The sequence below is a fragment of the Accipiter gentilis genome, chromosome 21 (assembly GCF_929443795.1).
Source record: "Accipiter gentilis chromosome 21, bAccGen1.1, whole genome shotgun sequence".
NCBI lineage: Eukaryota > Metazoa > Chordata > Aves > Accipitriformes > Accipitridae > Astur > Astur gentilis.
Window position 1 is genome coordinate 519287 of NC_064900.1, and position 23293 is coordinate 542579.

Consider the following 23293-nt stretch of genomic DNA (forward strand, 5'->3'; position numbering starts at 1 on the left):
AAAAAATCAGTTCAGTCTGATTTTACACAGTACATTAACTGTGGTGAATAGTTATTGTATAGCTCACTAAAGGGCAAAACTAAAACACCTGGATGCCTCTCTGTATCCCAAGGTGTTTCCTTTGCTTTCAGATTAGCTTAACTCTGGCATTTCTTCAGTTTACTATGCTTGGTTATGGATAATTACAGTTCTTCCCTGTTGCATAGATTAACCCAAATTATCAATGTTCATTTAAATGTAATTTTGTCTAGGAATATTAACATTTATTGGCACACTTGATCTTTTGGCAATTAGTCTTCTATCAGGACTGGCTATAGCACATAAATAGAAAAATTTTTAATATTTGCAAAAATCAAAATAAATATATGATTCCTGGGGGGGGGGTTTCCTAAAATTTTTAGCACAACAAATTGCTTTAATCCTATCTTTTCTAGCTCAAGAACTGTCAGAATTTCTGGAAAATAAAAATTCAAAGACTTTGAAATTCCTAAGGACAAGATTTTACTTTGTGCTTAGAAAAATGCAGGCTCAACTCTGCTACCTCATGTACCTCACACACACACACACACACATCCTTTTATTTCCTTCCTCTCTGCCCCTTCATCTATTACTGCAAACAGATTCTAAATGGTGTGGATGGTGACATCATCAGGCTTTCTTACTGCAATGGCACTCAAGACTACATCTCTACAGTCTCCTGATTAGGTGAGTTGATTTCAGCTAGTCAGAAAAGCATCCACTATGTTTATTCCTTTCAACCGTGGCTCTCCTGACATAAATCAGAAGTCCATATACAAACCTGCATGTTTGTTGTGTACCTTTATATACTTTAAAAAAAATAAAATCTCTGTGCTAAAGATATAAGAGTAGATACGGTACAGCAAAAAATCACCACCCTTGCAGGATGCAGCTGTCTTTCTTACCATGCCAAGGTACTGAGAAACTACAGTGAAAATTTTGCAGTGTCAGTATCAGATCACTGCCATTAACAACGGAGTGTACAAAACCTAAAAATTATGTTGAACTTTACATCGCGTTCCCTGTAATGATTATTCTCAGTGGTGTATATTAATAACGTATACACCTGTGGGAAAATAAGAAGTCAGCAGATAGGGAAACTAACTGGGAAGAGCAGCAGAGGCCACTTGGAAAGCATCCCTACTTCCAATATCTATAATAAAAAGGGAACAGGCAGGCTGAATAACCTAGCACTCTGCTACTGGAGAGTACATTGAGTCAGCAGCTTTCCTCAAGGTGGCAAGCTGGGAGCTCAGAGCGAGCTGGGCCTCTACTATCAACCTGGCACTTGGATCTGGATCTGAACTTTCACAGCTCAGCTACAGCTCTAGGATCCAGTGGGATTTTCTGGCAAGAAGAAGAATGGAGGAAGGAAAATGTAGCACAAGTGAGTAGAGGGGTAAAAGGAGAGAGAACTTAAGCCAATATAATAAAAGTTTATAGTGGATCACTTCCACTGGGCTTTATGTGAATCAGGTAGATAGGAGTGATAAGTGGATTTGTGTGAAGATCATACTTGGATTAAACTATGGACCTTGGCAGGGGAGGCGTAACAGCACTGTTAAAAACAGCACTGCAGTATGTCTGTGCCTGGGAGTGCTCTCAGAGAAACGGAGGGCAAGGGGAACTGCAGTTACCCACAAGGTCAAAAGGAATGTGAAATCTTCTACTTGATGACAGTAGACAATTTCTGACACTCAAGCAAAACAAACTAGTTTGCATTTACACTAATGTTCTGCTCCCATTAGTATTTCTCATCACAAGTAAACACAAGCTGTTTGTTCACTTCTCACAGGGAATCATCTTTCACACCTGCTTGGTCTCACTGCGGTGTCACAAAGGCAAGAGGAGTGAATAAAGCTCAAACATTTGTGAGGGGAGATGTGGCCTGCTCAGGATAATCCCAGACCCGTGGCAACGGTGGCCTGGACAATGCCATGGTGATACAGTGAAAACCCTCATACTACCAGGCACAAAGCAGCTGTTGCCTTTATGGTGTCATTTCCAGATCCCTTCAAAAAGAGACAGTTTCATAGTGTTGGGCCTCCTGGCCTTACAGTATTTATCACTCTTGCTCTGAGCTGATGACACTGAACTCTTTCTTCCCAGCCTTCAACACAAGGATCTACAGAAGCTCATTCCTATCTTCTGCCTCTTAATAGCAGCTCTTTAGCTGTCTTCTGCTATGAAGGCTCCTGACATGTAGCACCCCACTTCCTAATTACACCATACAGCATGGCTCTTGTCTACCTCTGCATGATCAATAGCTCCACTTGTTTTTCCTGTTCTTCCAGAATTTCAGTACCAGCCCTTTGGGTTCTCTTGTGCCTCTAAGTACACAAGCACTCATGCTGTGAGTTGTTCTGCAGAAATGGAGAAATCTTACAGAGCATCTCACAGAACAGAGGTCTCTGCGGAACATCTCACAGTATCACATCTTCATTGCTGTTGCTAAGATACAGGCAATTTTAAGCGGGGATCTGATGGCCGCTTGGTATCTCAGGCAGGGCTGCTGCAGAGATTGAGACCTAACTCTGTCTTCAAAGCAAATCGGCTTCACTTTCTGACCCTTGTAATCTTTTTCAACAATCCCTTTTCACATAATTCCTATAAAGATTTCAGTGATCCTGCCAACCCTCTTCCTTGCCATCCACATAATCCCTAGTATCTCTTACCATTTCAACCTGCCCTATTCCAGAATCTTTTAGCAACAAATGTTAAGTTTTGCCTTCCGCAGTTCCTAATGACCTCCCAATCTCGGAAGTTTAGTGCTTTCAATCATATTTCCGAAAATCTTATACAGTCCCTTCAGCCTCATTCCCAGAAACAGACAGAAACTGATTTAAATTTTCCATAATTTTAGCTTTAGGCAGATGCTTAACAAGAAATGCTTCAATCCAAACCAGTTCATTTTAACAAAGGGAAACACAACTGCAAACAGGGTCTGAGATCAGGGCAGCTGATACAACCTCAGCAACAGATACTGCAATAGTTCTGCCTGCTGTGGAACTAAATAGAACTTCTAATGACTATAATCATCTCTGCACTGTGAATGGATCCAAGCTGACTTTAATCAACTACTTCAATTTTAATCAAGTAGTACACAAAGAGCCCAGCCTTAACAGTCAAAGAGCTCAGTGCAGGTTAGCTACCCGATTACCCACCTTCTTAGGAGCATACTGCTTTGTTCAGTAAGCACTGTTTGTGTAATTCCCGTATCCAAAATATCTAGTTTATAAAAAGGTATGGACACTGCATTCAGAAAAGCAACCACTGAGATACATGCTCTCCACAGAAAGACATAAACATATTAATTCTTTGCAATCTACTGTAACTTCTTCTGCAGTATGTACAGCACTATTTATTCATGCTACTGAAACACACTTCCCCTCCCATTCTCTCCCCATTAAAGTTTGCATGCTAGCTTCTCTCCCCATTTTTATGAGCCTACCATCTACCTATGCTTCTCAAATCTTAAGTATAGCATACAAAAGATTTTGCCAAATGAATGTGGCTCAACCTCTCATAAACTTCTAGAAGCATAAGTAGAGGATTTTTTTTTCTTTTTTTTTCTTTCTGTCTTTTTTACCTGGTGAGCTGGAAGTACTGGGGGTGCAGTCACTGTCATCCAGCCACATACTCTGAACCACTGAATCCTGTTTTGGAGGGCCCTCAAGAGAGCACGTCAGCTCCTGGAGAGGGCAAAGAAGACGTGTTTTAATAACGCACTTGGTAAAATCAGGAAGGGTAGCCTCTGTTTGTTAGAGATCATACACCCACCCTGTCATTCTCCTCTTCCTCAGATGTTTCATTTTCCCTCAAACCACTACAACAACTGCTTACACTGGATGAAGAACGTGAGAATGGCTGCATCACACAGTATCCTGAAGTCTGACTCCTGAGCATTCTGTGAAATGCAAGCATTCAACATCATCATGCTTATTGTTACACATAGGCTTGCACTTTTTGTGATATAGCTTGATTATATAGCAGTCAGAAACAGTAAGAAGAAATTATTCATCCACAGCTAGTTTTTCCACCTAGGAACAGGATTCAGGTGAACTTGCTTAATTTCCTTCATTTCTAGTTGCTACTTCATTTAGTAGCAACACCACTTCTTTTTCTGTTCTGTATAACTGTACAAAAGCTGTATAAAAGGACAAGACTAACTGAATTTTTAAGTCACAGACCTAAGTGTCTTAAAGCAGAGTGAGTCAAACCACCTGCATTTAAGCACTGTTTACCTCTAGACATTCATTACAATCCACAGATGCCTTCATTTTGGAGATCAGAGATTTTAGGAGCCCAAACACAACATGGTGAAGTGTTAAACTGAGTATAAAGGGAAGGCAATACACAGCCTAGCCCACCCATTCCCACAGCCACTCTCAGCCTGTCTTGTTTCATCTTACATGGAATTCCAGACAGTACAAAGGAACTACGAAATCACATTTTTCATGTCATAGAGCTTATAAACTGTTACCACTGTGTTTCTGGACAGTTGTAACAGGAGGAGTCAGGAAAGCATATAGACATTAAAGAGTATTATAGAATGGTTAACTAAGAAAGTTCAGGGAAGCAATGGGGAGGTAGAAACAAATTACCGAGATCTGCATTATTGTAGGGTGTCTCAGTGCCCAACTATTTAGGATCAAGTGCCAAGCTCTTGCACAGATATATCAGAATCCTCCTCCTGCTTACAGACAGGAACATGCTGAGGTCAGGATGACTGTCCTGGTGATTTTGCATGTGCCCAGCTGCCAGTAGACTGGCTCCTGTAGGTCCATCCCACTAGACTTTTAGCTCCCACAGGGTCATTACAAAGGGAACATCCCAAGCAAACTGTATTGGATCACTTGACCACCACTCTCTCAAATGTCACGGACACTGAGGTAGCCTGCTGCATGTTTCATATCTGTCAAGAAAGACCCTTAAGGTCAGCTTGTCCCAGCTCAGAATTTGGGACCCACTGCTTGCAGTTACCTAGGAGAAAGAGCAGTCCATGAGGCAGATATGCTTACATGGCGGAAGGTACACTGTCGGTGTAAGCCTAACATTTGTGGTGAAATACTCACTGCCTGCACAAGAGACCAGCCAATAAGAGAGAGATGGAGTGCTTAAAATTTTAAGAAACCCAAAAAAGCTGAGAGAGGCAAGAAAGATAAGACACCTTTAACATACTAAATATATTTATTCCTTCAGAAACACTGCAAAATGTGGCCAGTCTTGACCTACAAGCAGTAATGAAACCTAAAGTCCCAGGCATATTACATGCCAGCATGCAACAGGGAGAACAGTAAAGATAGGGCCAATATAGGCCGAAGATATTTCCTCAGGAGATTAGGAAATATATTTTGGAGGAAATGAAGGCCAACATGCTTCTCCCTTGGCAGAGCAAATCAATAACATGAATTCAAGTGAGCTGGGACCTAGATTTCCACAAAGTATCTCCTTCTCAGCATCCTTCCTCAGCAGGTTTCTCCATCCTCATTCTCTGCACTGCACTTCCTGACCTATGTCATCCAAAGGCACTAGAGACAGAGGTGGAAACATGTTCTTCTGCTCTTGCCTTCTGCAGGCCAAGCTGTTCTCTTCTTGCTCATCTGAGGGGAGGGGAAGAGAAGGGGAGGCACTCAAGGTGGCCTCCTTTCCCCATCATTAGTAGAGGCTGGTTCTGTGGCTGCTGACTGGGCAATGGAAAGGGCATAGAGCCAAAATGCTCCAATAGGAGCTATCTGTCCATCTCCCTTTCCCAGGATTCCTGCTCCAGGAACTGCCAGTGGAGCGTTACTTGGTGCCACTTGGTCTCTCCACAGTCCTTGAGGTCCTCTAAGTAAGTTCATGCTCCTCTTAGCCAGGACTCTCATTTCACCCCAAAAGTCTTGCCAGTATCTTCAGTGAGGTAACCAATGACTGAGTAGCATCCGGTCCACTCCTGATTGGCTTGATGTCCCCACTCAGATGTGTCTGAGGAGGGAAAACACACACACAAAAAACCCATGTACTTTTCCTAGGATATGGACATACACAGTACAGTGCTTGATTTTTCAGATGCAACCCAGAGAGCCATCTGATGCTGAGGAGTTTTGCTACCTGGTTACTTAGGCTGGGTCCATTCTTTTGAGTCTGTCCCCTGGGAAGAAGGATTATTTGGAAGGCTACCTGGGCAGTAGGTGGAAAAACTAAGGACAATTGTCCCTGCATGTAGGAGAGAAGATGCTGTTAGCCCAAGTGAACAATGCGGTTTCATGGATTGCAGGCTGATCACTGCAGAAGGGTGTGTTGGAAATCAGCATGCAAGGACAGAAAGTAAGAGCTCGTTTGTCTCTACTGTAAAAGAATTAATCTATCATTTATGTGTTCCCTTTGCATTTGTTTCCAGGTTGGTTTTAGTAGAACATAGATGAAGAGTTTGATCATTCAAGCCCGGAATCTAAAACGATTATTTAAGACCAGCAGCAACATGCTGGACATTTTTTTGAATTTTGAGAAATTTCCTGTGACACTATGCCCTGGAGAGGACAGGAGTGGAGTGATGACATACTGCCAGGGATAACATTTTTAATAGGGGTGGCATAAATTACTTTATAACCAGCTGGAACTCTTTTTGCATTAGAAATATGCCTACATCATGATCCTGATTTGTGGTTCCACAATTAATGAACAATAAACAGACTATTTCAGTAGAACTTCAGTAGAACTGTCTCCGAGAGGGACTTGTTAGAATTACACTCCTAGCCTGTTCCTGCAATACTGTGCTAGTATGGTCTTGGTGAAAATGGTGTGCTTTACGTGGTTGAATTACATGTCCTTGATTCCCTGTCCGAGATATGACACAGAAGGTATGACTGCATGCGGGCTAGTGCCTAACTCTGAAATCACAACTCTAACTCTGGCTAATCACCATTTGTGCAAAACTCCATGCTACATCCCACCTCATAAACAAACTGTCCAGGAATGGGCTAAACCACCACGACTGTGAAAAGACTTTCTGGTGATCATACAAGTGGGTCTGAGTCCATGACTGGAAAAAGATGCATAGAGAGAATCCTGGGGACAGAAGCAGACTGACTGCCAAATCATACAGGTCATGCCTCGTGCATAAACAATATTCACGCAAGTATTGTTAGTGAAATCCCATGCTATGTTTGCTCTCTGAAAGCATGTGATGCCTACTTGAAACAGCCATTGCAGCTGGCTCACCTCCTCAGCTGATGAATGGAGAGAGAACAGGACTGGGATGTGGGGGAAGCCCACAATCAAATGCAGAAATCAGGAACAGATGTCAAGAAAGCTTCATCATTTTTTTCCAGGACATGCACACATTCTACAGTAGGGTAACCAGGACTAGCCAAGCTATGAGATGTTTTCTTGCTAGGCAGAATTCTTGCTGATTATGCAAGGTTACTTCAGCTACCTAATCAGAGCAAGAGTCCCTCACACATACCTAGCCAGGAACTTCTAGTTCACTAGCAAGGTCCCAGGCAGGATGAGGAAGGGGAGGTGGAATGATGTGGTAATGCTGGAAGATGGGGTTGCTGATCAATTAGCAGTTCCATGTCCTGTGTTCTCTCTTCTCCTTGGCTGCCAGAGCTAGCATCTTAAGTGCTCTGTATCTCCTAGCTGTTTTCCCATTCTCCTCCCCACCAAAATTTTGGACACCCACCCAACCCAAAAACTAGTATCACAAAAACATACTTACCAGAACTCTGCACCTTGGCTGTGACAAAATTCTGGGCAGTCCTACAGCATACAATTGGGTAGCTGAACTACTCCAGATAGTCACCAGCCTGTAATTTTTAGGGACCATTGGATCTAGTTGGAAGAAAGGCCCTTCCTAGCCCATAGACTTGAAATCTGGAGTAATTACAACTATAAAGGCCTGGTTCTAGGGGACCTCCTGAAATTTTCTTACAGCAGCCCCAGTCCCGAGAAAGGGACATGCCCTACTACAAAGTACTTGGTACCCTTTTTGCCACAGGTCTCATCCAAGTTCTCATGAAAAAAAAAAAAGAAAAAAAAAAAAATCAGGTGTGGCAAGCTATTCCAGGAAGTCAGCTGCAGTCTTGGATTTAGAGACAGGCTGCTCTGGAGTCTTGGAAATTTAAATGTGTGGTTTCTGTGAAGTCCTGAAGTATCCTAGATAGGATCACATCCCAGCATAATACAGCTTAGCAACAACAAAGCTGCACTACAAGGAAAGTGCATTTTTCCAGTTTTCGACCACCAGAAACTGGAGAACTATTTTGCAGATTACTGCATGAAGTGTTTTGGAGGAGAACACTGGGTGTGGTGTGCTTTAGCAATGAAACATAGGTGCAACACGTGAGAACCTGCTGTAACACTTCGGGAGGATTTAAGACAGGCTAGTTCACACTGGTTGGGAGCAGCAGCATGAATCCTGCTTAAGAGAGCAGAACTTGAGTACAACCCAACATCCCAACATACCCTTGTCCAAGCTTCTCCATGAAGCTCCAAAATCACTCCAGAGCAAACTACAGAAGAAACATATATACATGAGTAAGCATGGGTAATTGGACAGCTAGGGCTTTGTGTATCCTGTTGGATGCAAGCTAACATTACAGTAAAGATCTAGCCAAAATCACCTTTAAGTGGTCCAATTTTTCTTCACTGGCTGTTTAAGAATGCCGAGTTCCTTACTTACATGCTCTGAATTACTGTGCCACAGCCAGACACCTAACCTTTATGATGCTACAATGCCTGATGTGGACAATCTCAGTAAAGCCTCCAATAGAGCAAAACATGCACCACACTTAAGCCAATACCAGACACCGTGAGCATCTTTCAAATATTAAAATTATTTTCAACTCACTTGCTCTTCCTGCTGGGGAACTCTGGGGAGCTGGGACTGGATGATCCATCAGACTTCAGGTCAAAGAAAGTTCCTGGACTGTCCAGCACCTTCTGTATCCTCTCTGCAGTATCTCTGCTGGGACAAAAGAGAAATCAGCTATACCCCAGGGCCAGAGTTAACCCCTATCTATTCTAACACTTCCTTGCAAGTCACAGTACAAAGCTGGATCTCTCATATACACACAAAAGCAGTTGTGTTGAAAAGGGCAGACTCCTTAGATGTGACCTGTTGAGGGCAATCCTTTTGAATTGATATAAAAGCCTAAATCAATTTCAGTATTCTTCTTTAATTCTTCAACTTTTTCTTCTACCCGCCCCATTTCATTGGTCTTAAGAAGCTTTAGGATTGATTAGAGAGCTTATATATTTATTGCATAAAGAAAAAGGATTCAGCAAATTTTCCTGTTTCAGGATGGTTACAATAGTTTTATTGCTACTGGTACTGGTCAAGATACTTCTGAAGTAAACTGTCTGTGTGACTAACTGAAAAGTGGGGTATGTTTAATTAAGGATTGGAAAAATCAGGTTTTTGTTGGGGGTTTTTTTGTGGCTTCAGTGATGGAGTTCACAAAGTTCCTCCTCTGCTCTCTTGGTCAGTTGATCCTACCTGTACCACTTGCATCACAGTTCCTCATGCCCTCACTTGTGCCAATACAACTGTTTGTGAGACTGGAAGTTATCCTGACAAAAAACAATCCTGAAACTAAAACAGCCCTGAAACTTCTGTGGTACATGAACAAGCAGGATGGACTGGGTCAGCTCTGTCATCAAAGCCTGCATATCATTAAACTACATCTCAGGGTCAGGTCACACAGGACATGTTGAGCTCAGTGTTGCCAGAGAAAGCCTGCTCCAGCCTCCTTCACTCTTGCTGAGTGTACTTTCCATCAGTTCTGGTACCCATCAGACTTCTCCATGATCCAGTCCATGGCAGAACCTGGTGGACAATTAATCCAATGAAAGAAAGTCGATACTTTTTCTGTTAGATTAATGGGCTGAATCAGGTCCACGAAGGGTCCACTAAGTATCTGAGCCATCACAAGAAATGAGACAGGAGCGGGTAGTTGAAAGAGACACTGGGAGAGGGAAAGTATGATACGTACTTTTCAGTAGCAATTAACTGTTAGAACAGACCAGTTGCTAGTGAAATTGCATCTTCCAGAATCACCCACTAAATCTTTCACAAAACACAAGATAAGGCTTACTGTTCCTCATATGCAAGATTACAAATAAGCAAAAGGAAAGCTAAATAAACCCAACAGCTTACCAATTCCCTCCTAGCAAAGAGCAGGAAAAAAAGAAAATAAATCCAGGGTTAGAAAGCTTTTACAGATCTTTTAAGAGGATAGTGAAGGATGTTGTACACAAAGTAATGGACTGAAGGGCACAGCTGCGTAAGGTACAAAACTAAAGTAGCGAGGAGCTGTGGCTACTGTGTTGGCTTAGACTGTCACAGGGAAGTGGTCTCAGAAGATTTTATTTTTCTCAAAGGAAGTTCTATACTATTTTCATTCAGATTAGGTTATAGGCACCTAATTAAGGAAAGGTTCAAGGGAATAATTTGAAAGAAGGGAAAATGTAGTAATTCTTCCTGTTGTGAAATCGCTAGTTTCCACATTAAAGAAGGCTTTTCCCCTTTTACACTGAGTCTTTAAGCTGTTCCCTGGAATTCTTGCAACTGGGAAAACTGTATATTAGATGCAGAGCACTCATGACTTTTGAAACTCTCTATAATCTTAAACAGGTGTCTCAGCTAAAGCTGAGACAAATTTATTGATTTAACAAAATAATCTCTTGTGACCAGTAAACAAACTTTTGAATGGTTATAATTCTGTCAAATGTGCCAAATCACTCCTTGAACCTGTATGTTACCCCTTAATTATAATTATTTCTCAGACCATCTAACTTAAAGGCTAGTTGTTTTGACTTAAAGCTTCTTTAAAGAAATCCTTTCTTTAAGATATTAGAAGTTTTGTCTATTTGTTTGTTTTCATGTTAAAAAGTTCAAACAAACAATGAAGCACCCAATTCCCCCTTCCCAAGTAAAAGCCTTTCATCTGACTTATCTAAAAGTGGCGAATACAGAACAGGAGAACCAAGAGTCCTGGATCATACTGCACAATGTTTAAGAGCGATCTTACTATGTTACTCCACCATCTCCTCCATTCTTCCTCAAGTATTGATCCTCCCCATTTCCAAATGTCCTTTTTTATTTTGTTTCTGTCATTTGTCCATTTCTCCATTAGCCAATAATCAGGCTTTTCTTCCCACTCCAACAATTTCCAGTTCAGTTCTCATTCCTGTTGATTCCCCTTTCTGTCGTTATACGTGCCTTTCTATCTCCCTTTTCTCATCTCCTCCTGCTTTTTTCTCTCTTTGTCTCATCTTCCCATGGCTCATACCTCTTTTCCTCCTGTATGTTCTCAATGCCAATGGCACTACTCCGTCGCCCATGGAAGCGGCTGGCTCGAGTACGTGATGGGCTCCTACCAGGCAAGGCAAAAGACTAGAAAAAAGGAAAGTGTGACAGAAAGCAGAGAGGGGAACAAGACAGGAAAAACCGTGGAGAACTGGAAGCATGGGAGAAGGAGTTTGCGACGTGGATCCAGTTCCTCTCCTTTACTCTGCAATACAATAGCACAGCCCAGCTCCACTGGTGCAAGGAGTACTTCTGTCAGCAAGAAAGAGAAGCTAGGGCCTACAAAGGTGGTATAAGAAAGAGACAGAGAGATACAGAAACAAAGGCAGAACAAGATACACAGCCAGTATACAGAGAAAGAGGCTCAGGAAGGGAGGTATCCCCATAGGAGAGAAGGAGAGGCAGAATCAGAAAGGCAAGGAAAACTAGAAGTTAAAGGAGAGAATGAGGCAGAAACCCAAGTCATTACTATTCTATGACCTTGTTGTGCTGACATAAAGAATGCATACCATTCATCAAGAAATTTCCACACTGAAAGGCACCTTGGCTTACTCGGAGATATTTTTTTTTTGTAGTTTGCCTGTATTGACATCACTAGTGCAGAGAAAACAATCTGCTGGATGCACTTTGGCCAAGGTAACTGTATTTCCAATATCAGAAACATGGATCCTTTTCTAGAAACATTTGTCATGGATTTATTATGCTCACACTGATCATGTATGTTTAGTAGCCCTATCAAATAAGAAAGGCTTTGATAGTGCCTAGAAATATTCACTCTTTTCTCACCCCAAACTTTATTAATTCTGCTGTTTGTTCCCAACATGCAAATTCTGTTTACAGCAAAACAGCACCTTTAATAAACATTGTACAGCTGCTTATTATATTACAGAAAATAATCGGACTGGTGAAATTGAAGAAAATGGAACAGATCTAGTGTCCTTATGTTCTCAGCTCTTGCCATGTGACAATACAGTACCATTCTGGTCAAACCGCAGTGCGTGCATTTTTTTAAGGTATGGCAACGTACAGGATCTAATCCAGGATAGCAGAGAGATATGTCTGATGTAGAATCATGTTTGGCTTTCTTCTCCCAGTCTGCATCAATCTCAGCTCTAGTTTACAGATGAACTGGGGCTAGAGATAGGCACAGACAAAACAGACTGCAAAACATGCTGTCATCGCTTGTGAAATGGGATGATACAACAAAAAGAGATTCACAGAAGGACAAGAGGACAAACTAATAGGGAAAGAGAAATAAAATGTACATGTGGGTCACAAAGGTATGCCGGGTTTCTTCTTACAGCCCACCCGAATACCTTACCGCAGCAATGGCCTTAGGGCCCTCGGCGACACTCTGGCTGAGAGCAAGGCCAGCTGTAGCTGGGCGGCTGGGCAGGGTGGCTGGCTGCTGCTTTCTCATGGATATCCCCATGGTATCCAGGCTCTGGCTGCGGCCTCTGATCACCCGCTGAACAGAAGGGAGGCAGGGAAACAGACAAACACAGATACACATATAGACATGCACACAGTAGGGTAGTATGAAAAGCACCACAGATTGGGTGGAAAGTTGTGACAGACCAACACCAGAACCACAGAAATCCTAACTCCTAGAAGGCAGCATCTTATATATTACCCATTTTTGGTCCTAGCCAATTCACAGGGCTTACTGCCAGGGAAGAGTTCTTCCTCAAGTATATTCTCTACTTTCACCGCCCTTGTCCTGTTGCAATAGAGATTCCCTACCAGTATCCCAGCATACTGGATAAGACAGTATCATCTGGAGCAGTCCTACCCAGTACAGGCTACAAAACACAAAATCAAACTCTTGTTTAAGACTGTAAGGTTCAATCTTGCATGAACTTGAGTACTGGTTCCAAGGGGAAAGCAGCCATATCAAAATCTGCAGCATTTGAAAAAGCCATTTTCTGAGTTTACTCAGCCTTTTCCAGCCTTTTACATAGGTCATTTGTGTATGTGACATGCAAATCACAGCACCTGCTAGAAGTCAGAAAAGGACATTTGAGGATAATTAGTGTAAGACATGGATGGGTATGAAATTCCTGGTTGGCAGCAAATGCAGGATAGATGATTGTATGTAAAAATACACCTCACCAAAGCATCTCAGCTCTGACCAAAGCTACACATGTAGCTACAAAACCTATGTGTGAATGGATTGGTTTCAGAGCCCTTAACAACTCTAACCAGCCCACCATATAAAGCAGGTGGAGGTCAACTGAAGAAATGCTATTTATAATACGTCTCTCTGTCCAGACAGATAACTTATTATACAAAGGAAGTGATGAGGCACTTCCCACAGAAATGGGAAAGGGGAAGTAGATAGGAAAGTGATATAATATAATCAGTTCAAAACTCAGTTTGCCTGTTCATACAAAACCTTTGCTTTCTCATATCATCTTGATCACTTTTAAAACTAAGTTCTGTCGCCTGATCCTGATTTATTTTAAAAAGCCAACACTGAACAAAGGTAAATTAACTCTGGCTTTTAGAGGGTAAGTAAAGCATCAGTTTTTCTCACTAGTACACTCACAGGTATGTTAGAAATTCTCTTGCAGTGGCTCTTGCAACTCTTTCAGTTATAATGAAAACAAATTGGAAGAGATCTGCTGTAGGAACTGAAAGCTGCTGGCTACTAGTTATTACAATTCCTCTTGCAAACACTCACTCCTTTTTTTGTAAGTCATGGACTGAAACCCCATCTGACACTAGACACCATTATGAAGCATAAAGAGTTTGACTTCTCAGGGACAGTATAGAATTCCACCCTGGACTATCCTGTAGTTCTGTAGGAAGGAGCACAGGAAGGGGAAAAAAATCTTTTTTCTTGAGAGGTATGGTAAAACACAGTTGAAGATGCTCTAAAGAAAGGCAGCTGGATGGAAAGACTTCTGTTCTGTCTCACCCTAAGCACAGCTGATCAGCAGGGTCAATATTCCTTGGAGGGACACACAATAAGCTTGAGAAAAATGTGAGCAACTGGGTAAGGAATCAATCCACTATGGCTCACCTTGAAATTCTCGAGGAAGCCCCCACTGCCGTTCTCTATCTTGTCATCCTCCCCTACAGGTAATCCCATCATACTGCGGCTGCGAAGCTGCAGCTCCTCAAAAAGGCTCTCCAGGAGGGCACTCCGGGTTCTTTCCTGCTTCAACATTGAGAATGAAAACACAACTATTATTGGGAGTGGAGGGATTCCCCCACCACCACCATTTTGCAATGTCTCACATCATCCTTAAAAATACCAAAAAAAACCAAAAAACCAAAAAAACCCCCAAAAAACCCCCCAAAAAACCCCCACCAAACAAAACCACAAAACCCCCCCAAAACCCCCCAAACCTCCATGAAAATCACTTTGAACAGTATGAAGTGGTTTAGTGGTTTTAACTGTATACTTATGGAATATATTACAGTAATACCCAGCCCTTTTAAGCTCCTTCTACATCAAGTCATAAAGGACGTCAGTACTTTTTTACAGGTGATGAAACAGACGCATGCTTTTTCTAGATCAGGCAAGCAGCAGAGTCTGGAACAGAATTTTGGTACCTTGAACCAAAAATCAGTGATATTGGTACTCATCCTGTTGCACAATACTGAGTTTCAGCTAATACAGAACTTCCTCCAGCATAACGTTTGCATCATATTCCCATTCTTACTTGAGGATTAGACCTTTACATTACAATGAACCTGTTCATATTCTACCACGCCTGCTGTGAAATACAAAGGAAGCATCACATAACTGAGTACAATCACATTCCATCTTCCTTTTTTAGGCAACACAAAATTAGAAGTAGAAGAAAGTAAAAAAATTGTACTGTATTTTACTAATCTGGCAGTAATATAGTTTTATGATTTTCAGTGGAAGCAACCAGGTAATAAACCCACCTCTAATTTAGCAAATTTCTCAGCTCGATAGCAGCTGTACTCGGCATTGATGAGCTTGACCAGGAGGAATTCACGAAACTCTGCACTCTACAAGACAAGATGAAGACTAGACTAGAGATGAAAACAGTAATAAAAGTATCACATGAGAAAAGCTCTGCCTTACTACTGTTCAGCCCTCCAAAGTCATCTAGCCAGACTGACAATACTGACTCAGAACACAAGTGTGTGTACCATATCCCCCGGCCACCTAACACTAGACTAGAGAAACAAACCTTTCTAAATATTGCTGGATTTGGCAGAGGGGGTCCAAAGAAGGGAACATCATCTCGGGCTGTGACTGAAACCTGAAACAATATAAGCAGAAAAAGAGTAAGTATCATAACACAGATGAGACCATCAAAGCTTTCAAACTACTATGGTACATCTGATCCCTCCTGAATCACATATCCAAAAGAGATCTAATGTGCTGTCCTGTGCATCCATCTGTTTCTGAACTCAGGGAATGGATGTGCTAATTTATTTCCCAGAAATTCAGTCAGCTAGACGTGCACACAGTAACAGCAACAAAAACCAATCGAACCGATTGCTTTTTTAATAAATATTTTTAATAATAACCAGTTTATTTAGAACAAAAAAATAAGATACTTCTATTCAGCCTGCAAGATTTACCTCTACTAGAAGAACTTTTGTCAATATGGTTATACTGACTTATTTTTTTTGACAGAGAATCCTCAGTGGAGATACACTGCACACTGAGCAGAGTATCTCAGTGACACCACCTCTCCAAGTCACAGGTAAACATACAAAAGCACTTTCCCAGTAAGAGATAAGGAAACGCATGCTTTTATTTTTTTTTAACATGATCCTACCCAACACACTGATGCCAAAAAAAGTAACTGTAATGCAGTCCAGTTTTTACATACTGTTATTTGGCTCTTCACATCACTTGCCTATCTTACCAGATACATAAAGCACTTTAGAATATTTCACAGTTATTTGTCACATGAGATGGAATAATACCATTATTTGCCATTTCATACAACAGGGAACAATGTCAGAACAACTTAACAGCAACTACCTCAAAATAACATGCCAATGTAAATGTCACAGAGTCAATGAGCGGCATGAGTTTAATGAGAGGAAGAAGGAAAGGGGCCCTCGATTTAATTCAGATTTCTCACATTGTAGGCCAGCTCCCCTAATTACCAGGCCTTCCTCTCCCTCCCGATAGGTATCTACCAGTTAAAATCCTCCTTTGCATTTTTAATTTTCTGATTGCAAATATTGAATTAAAGAAATAAATGCCATTAATATGCCAATTTAACCACTAGGCACTAAAGCTTAAGTAAATAGAACAATGGATGGAAAAAAATCTTCCCAAACTGCAGTCTCTTAGGTACAAGAATGCTCTCAAGGCAGAATAAGTTAAAACCCCTTTGGAAAAGCCTTTACAGAAGACTCTGCATTGGCTTGAGGGTCTTGACTGGTACTATTTCTTTTTCATTAAATGATACAAGCAACCCTATTACACTGACAAAAACAATGGTATTGCAGACAGGCAGAGATGAAAACAATAGTAGGAAGAGACAAGACAAATGGCAAGCTTCCCCAGCTCCTTCTCTTATCATTAAAAAGATCCAGTGAATTTCTGCGCCCTACAAAACAGAGAACAAGATGAAAACTGGGGCCCCATGCCCCTGATCAACATGAGGCTATCATGTCACTACAGACCTGGCTGCCTATAGCATAGGGAACAATGGAAGGTGGTTGTTCCACCCCCAGCACCCTCTTTGGTGGGCTGGGAGATGGAGATCCTGTCCTAATTTTTATATTCCTGGTGTTCTTGTAGACCTCCAAGGCATAAGGACTCATCCTTACCAAATCAGAATTGCTACATAATACAAGACATAGCACTTTGATTAAAATGCTTCTACAATGGAAAATCCACCACAGAACACAAGCTTCTATATATCGTCTGCTCTCTCAACATGACTGAACGTTGAACATACAGAGCCATCCATACAGAGTCATGTTACAGAGAAAGAGCTGTGTCCAAAGGCTGCAGACAAGGAATTCATGTTCTAGCAGTGCTTCTTTTAACTGGAGGGCCCTAACAGGTAGCGCTTGCCTGCCAGATGGCATCAGTTCTGGGATCCCCAAAAGCAGATGTAGCTGGTTCAGATTCCATAGATTAGGCCAAGCAGCTGTATCTGACCTGCAGTCTCAGGCAATGCAAGCTCTCAGCACTGTGCCGTGCAGCATGAGCCACGCAGACATGGCTGTCAGTCAGGTGAATGAGTTTTACCTGACTTATATAATGCAAGCAAGACATCCCCCAAAATGGGATCAATTGTGCCTCAAGTTCTTTGAAGTAAACAAATTTTTTTTATTTTAATTCATCCTGCTTCAATTCCCAAGCTTAAGCTTCAGAAATTCATCAGCTACTTTGAAAAACATAAAACTACATTCTAGTTTCATGTGTAGATACTTAACAAATTAGGATGACAGCTGGCTGAACCTGTACCACTCCCAAAGGCCCAAGAACACCTTTCCACTTCAAGGATCAATATCAGTAAATCAGTACAGAGGAATCTATTGGCTCTGTTTACCTTGTAGAGAGTGTCCCCAGTGGTGTCATGAGTGAGCTGAACTACCACATAAGCATGTAGGAAATTAGAAGCAATCATATCAGGGACAAAAGGTGTGCTTTCGTCCTGGAAGATGATAGCTACAATGTCATTCCCAATGTGACGCTTCCGCTGAAGCTGGAGAGGAAAAAAAAATAATAAAGCCAGAAGGCAGGTGAAAAAAAGAGCAGAACAGTATGATGGGGCCTCAAACACCAGTCTGCCTAGCATCTCCAACCCATCTGTTCAACCAAACTCCTCATCACTACTTTTACCATTACTCCAGCCATAATTCCCAACATTATGCAGTTATGCATTCTCCCCTCTAGGCAGTCCCTCATCAAACACCCATCCTCTCTTAGCCACACTATTATATTCCTTAGTTCTCCCTCCAATACCTGCTGGGAATCTCCCTCTGTGAAGGGCAGCTTTGTAGACACATGAAACATGATCTCCTTGCCCTGGAAATTTGTATAGACCGACTCAGTGCCCGTTTGACCTCTGGTAACATCCAAGCCTCCCCGGAACCTGAGCAAATCCATACCACACCATAGGTCAGGCAGGACAGAGGTGAGAAAGTAGAGAGAAGAAAGATGATATCAATAACAGTAGTTTGGTACATTGATATTATCAAAGGTAATTTTTAAGAAACCAGTGATAGTGAGGCACCAGATTTTCCCAAAACAAATGCACTGACTGAAGCTGCACAATATTTCTGCTGATCAACATACTTGCTTGCTAAAAGCTATGAAGCTAAACCAGGGATCCTCAGAGGAGCTACTTTCTTTGGCATTGTCCATATTTTAGAACTACAGAAAGGATGGGCTGGCCCTCAGAAAGAGACTACAACAATACTGACCTGTACTATTGTGAAACAAACTTACATTCACACAATTAAATAAAATTATTCTTTACTGATTCTGTGGGTCAGATTGAGATACCAGGAAACCTTTAAATGAAAATACCAGCAGAGACCTAAGCTCCATCTTGTTCCCAGGCAGGATGGCTGACAAAAGCATTCTGGGCTTCTCCACCTACACTGGGATTCAGAGGCCACAGCACTTTTCTGAAAGCAGGGCTCTAACAGAGCCACAGCCTCTGAACACACAGTGGTTCCCTAACTCAACCTGGCTTTCCAACTGCACTGGGTACACACCCACGGAAATCCTGCAGCTGAATCTTGTCACCAAGGAAATCCAGGAACTCCAGAAAACCCAGACTCTCTTCTGTGTTACTGAAGACTTCTTCTTCAGTCGTCTTCAAAAGGAAAGGAGAAGTCATAAGGAGCACAAGCAGTACAAAGAACAGGCAGTAATTTCTATACACAATTCAACCAGCTTTGAGGACTTGCACAAACAAATCAATCAACACCAGGCAAGCTTCTATCCTTTCTTTTTACAGCATCTGTATTTTTCACAGAATAGTACGGACCTTATTATTACATTTAAGCTAAGAGAACTGACTCTTTGTGTTTTGCCTTAAGTATCGTGGGATCTGAGGGAGCTTACCTGTCCAGGTTTCTGGTAGATGACCCCAAATTTGAAGTTATTGCTTATGACATGTTCATCAAATGCAACAATAAGCTGCGAAGCCTGAAGTAATGAAAATACAAATTATCAGTTGGACGTCATTAGCCAGACCTTGATGGAACAGGGACAAACAGACATATCAGAACATTATACCTTGGGGTAGAGGACAGGAAAGAAGCGTTCAACATTCACATCCTCACACAGTAGCTGTTGAGTGAGAAAGAGAGAGGGAAACAGAAGTGTGATTATCATGTGCCCTAGCTTGCTGCAGACACTGTAGGCACTGTTTATAATTATCTGACAGGAGTCCCTTCAGGCAAAAAATCCAAGGTAAATTTAGAAGTGAAATTAGAGAAGCTAAATGGAAGTGTAAAAGGGAAGTATATGACAGTACTATTGAGGAATAATAGAAAAGAGGGAAATGGGAGGACAGAGGTGAAAATAACTTGAAGAATGAGGCATTAAAGAGTGAACAGACAAGCTCAAATCTCACCTTTGCCATCTGGACAGCATTGGGAAACTCATTCAGACAGGAAATGGGGATCAGGTCATGTTTGGTGCCAGTCCGAGTCCTGACACAAAACAAAAAAGGCATTAGTGCAAAGGCTGAAGGGAGACACAAGCAATGCTGGCTCTTTAAAGAAAGAGTAGCCATTCCTTCAGATTATCCTTAAAGCAGTTAATTCCAGAGGATTAATTTTAAGCCTGGTGCATAAAATCACTGGAAAAGGGAGGTATTTACACTTCTCATTGCTCATCACTAGTGGTGGGGAGCGGAGGAAGACAAAACAGGGATGCTTAGTCTCTTGCTCCTTTGCATTCTTTTCTTACTTGAAGAAATATTTTGCTTTGCTCCCCCCACCTCCGCCCCCGCCATTTTCTTTCACAGAAATCTAAATGTTGAAATACAATTAATGGACACAGTATTATAATGGATTCACAAGATCATACAATGAGGGTTTGAAAGACAGTTAAAAGGTCTGTTAGAGATGACCTAGGAAAGCAGATCTGTGCAAAGTATAGAAGGTAGAAACTGGTGTAGCACTGTTCCAGAAAGCTGATGGAGAAAAGCTTCCTTTCTCTATACATACATATTAAAGGAGAGATGTCCTTCTAGGGAAGAAGAAGAAATATTGAGCTGTCAGAGTTCTCTTCAAACCATTATGAACAAGTTGAGCAAGTGTGCTGCATATAATATAACTGTACATCAGTTGGTTTCAGTAGCATATTGCCTACCGGAGGCACACCCAGCCCATAGTTTGGTAATAAGATTTTCTGCAGCATGCCTCTCACCTATGCAAGATCCATCTCTGTTATTCCTCTAGCTCATTCAGCAGCTCTCTCTAGGCAACGGCTCTCTGTGGAAGCCCTAAAGGTTATGGCACTTCGTAGGCTGTCCTAGGAAGCTAAGGAATGTTCTAGCTCACCTTCAAGGGAGCCTTAGTCTCAAGCACAAAGTCCAAAGACAGGCCTGGGCTAGACTGCCCTCCATCAGGGAATCCATATTCTCCTAGAGAGTACTGACATGCCTCTAAGTAAACAGAATAAACAGAAGAACTTTATTTTTGAGGGAAGAAATGATGTTTTTCACACAGGAACTATAAAGATGCACCTGCAAACATCACTTCAGCTTCCTGAAGGAAACTGCTGAGAAAAATTCAGAGGGGAAGGCAAGAAAAGAAGGCTCAAAGGTTTCTTTGCAGTCCTCTCCAGGAGAAAGACATGAGATTCACACCAATATCTATGCAGAGGAAGTTCAAGGTAAGATGAGAGACACAGTGCAGTAACATACATACACTTCAACAACAGGCTCTGTTACCTCAGCAACAGGCGTAGATTTTCCTGTTTCTCAATCTGTTCATACTTCACAGAAAGTACCAGGTAGCCCAAGGACATGTCACTGGAGTAAAAGTTCTGGTGCTCCTGAAAACCGGAAGCCAAAATGCATTATTTCCAAAACACTTCCCAGAAAAGTTTACCAGATTTTTTACGTACAACCTATCACTCAAGATTAGCTAATTTTTAATTTAACTAGCAATGGCGTGCTTGAAGACACGCATATGCTGTCTCCCAGCCCCCTCGATGATGAATGCATGAGCATATCAGTCAAAGTTCATCCACTGTCAGTTCAGTTCCTCCTCAGCTGTCCATCGTCAGAAGGGCTCCCAAGAAGGAATAGGATGAGAACATTCAGCAACACATTTTGAAGAAATCGAGTTTCTTGTAAATAAATTTGTATCTTTCATGGACTCTCCCTGTATCCATTCAGAGTCTGCATGACTAAGCAGTGGTCTTCAGCATACTTAACTGGATGTGGTCATGGGAATTTTCTATACAAACAGTAATGGCAGAATCATTATACCAAATGGCTGATCTATAAGAGCACTCAGATCTCAGGGAGGATGCAGTCAGACCTCCAGGTAACTACTTTGCAGATGAAGACTGTTCTCAGCAGTGCCACTTACACTGCTTGAGCTTTAGTGGAGTGTGCCTCGAACAAAGTAATTCAGTCAAACAATGAACCATAATGCAAACATTTTCACAGGCTCTATATAGAAATGGCTGTGGCCATACATTTGTCCTGGGTATACAGCCATGTTCCAGTGGCCTGAGTGTAGCAATATATATTTTATATATTGATTGATATATATATATATAACATATATATAGATATATATAACCTCTAACCTCAAAAGATCAAAGCCTTTTGACAATAGATATGAACGGAAACCTCTAGCACAATGAGAATACTATATAGATGGAATCATCCAGACATGCTTAGATCACTCCCAACTTCCTAGTGGAAAACCACGTTAAGGCCAGGTTTTGGAGCCATCTGCTACATATAGTCTGACTAAAGAGCTGAGACTGAACTCATGCTTTCAGGATTTGAGGTATAAGCAGGAAAGAGACACCAATGAGAATGTCATGCAGGGGATCCAATTCTCTTTGGATTAGATTTGATTAGATTAATATCTTAATCTCTTGCTGCTAATGAGGACTTCTGTTGAAAGGGGCAGTAGTACATTCCAGTATTTAGCCTCCAAACCAGAAGAATATAGCGAGACTGGTATGGTACTTCTGAGCTAGTAATGATGGAAGTTGGAGTAGGACTCCATCCCAGCAAAGCAAAATAATAATAAATAAAACAAGATAAAAAATCCCCAAACAAAAATCATCTCAGCTACCCTATAGCAGGCAGAATTATCAGTGCCTCCTTATGCCTTGGGACCATGAAAATCAGGAGAAAGTCATACAGCAATCTGCTTGACGGTGGAATCAGGAATGTGTCCACAGAGATCTTCAGTGCAGAACAGTGTAGGCAAACAGGAAAGAAAAAAAAATTTTAAAAAATCAAGGCTTTCTTTTGGTATCTTTTGTAAACAAATCTTAGGATTTTCCAAATCCCAGATGATGTACCTCAAGATACCCAGCTGGATTTCCCACTTTTGGTTCTGTAGGAAAAAAGTTCTGTCCACTCACTGAGGAGTCAGATGTTCCCAGGAGATTAAATGCACTCACTTTAATGGGGAGCTTGACTCCCAAATTCCACTTGTCAACTCTTTCACAGATAAGAGGTACCAACTGCTATCTTGTTTGTTGATACATTTTCTAATGATAGTGTTGCCCATCACCAATTTACTTGAAAGACATAATCAAAGAACGCTGCATACATTTTAGTGTGTACAGATTCTGTTCTGATGTACACCAGTGGTTTTATGCTCCTTCGTTGTACAACTGTTCTTGGGCTAAACGCAAAGTGTTTGTCATGATCAAATTAAATGGAGGAAAGAACACCATTCCCCTGAAAATATGAATGGGCTGTTCTACCACCAGAATAGCAGTCATCTCAAATCAAAGACAGAGTCAGCTGCAACCTGAGAAGACAGCCAAGAAGCATGAAGTCGGTAACTGGGACTGCAAGA

General features: G+C 41.6%; 1 protein-coding gene across 16 annotated transcripts in view; it reads right to left on the bottom strand.

The window, feature by feature from the left end:
* LOC126048882 (rap1 GTPase-activating protein 1-like) overlaps window positions 1-23293 on the bottom strand; it is a 47597-nt gene that overhangs the window by 4982 nt on the left and 19322 nt on the right. For 9 of the 16 annotated variants that reach the window (XR_007509013.1, XR_007509012.1, XR_007509011.1 and 6 more), the window contains 15 exons: window positions 21187-21290; window positions 19861-19939; window positions 19521-19574; window positions 19347-19430; window positions 18995-19095; window positions 18237-18366; window positions 17821-17976; window positions 15484-15555; window positions 15212-15298; window positions 14337-14471; window positions 12633-12779; window positions 11295-11398; window positions 8852-8965; window positions 3799-3925; window positions 3608-3710 (listed from right to left, as the gene is read on the bottom strand). Coding sequence is in view for 10 of the 16 variants with exons in the window: in XM_049824383.1 (XP_049680340.1) it covers window positions 3608-3710; window positions 3799-3925; window positions 8852-8965; window positions 11295-11398; window positions 12633-12779; window positions 14337-14471; window positions 15212-15298; window positions 15484-15555; window positions 17821-17976; window positions 18237-18366; window positions 18995-19095; window positions 19347-19430; window positions 19521-19574; window positions 19861-19939; window positions 21187-21290 (1597 nt within the window). In the remaining 6 variants the exon portion in view is untranslated. Of the gene's footprint in view, window positions 1-3607; window positions 3711-3798; window positions 3926-5991; window positions 8514-8851; window positions 8966-11294; window positions 11399-12632; window positions 12780-14336; window positions 14472-15211; window positions 15299-15483; window positions 15556-17820; window positions 17977-18236; window positions 18367-18994; window positions 19096-19346; window positions 19431-19520; window positions 19575-19860; window positions 19940-21186; window positions 21291-23293 lie in introns of those variants that run through there. The other 7 variants (XR_007509014.1, XR_007509015.1, XM_049824385.1 and 4 more) reach the window with 5 other exon arrangements.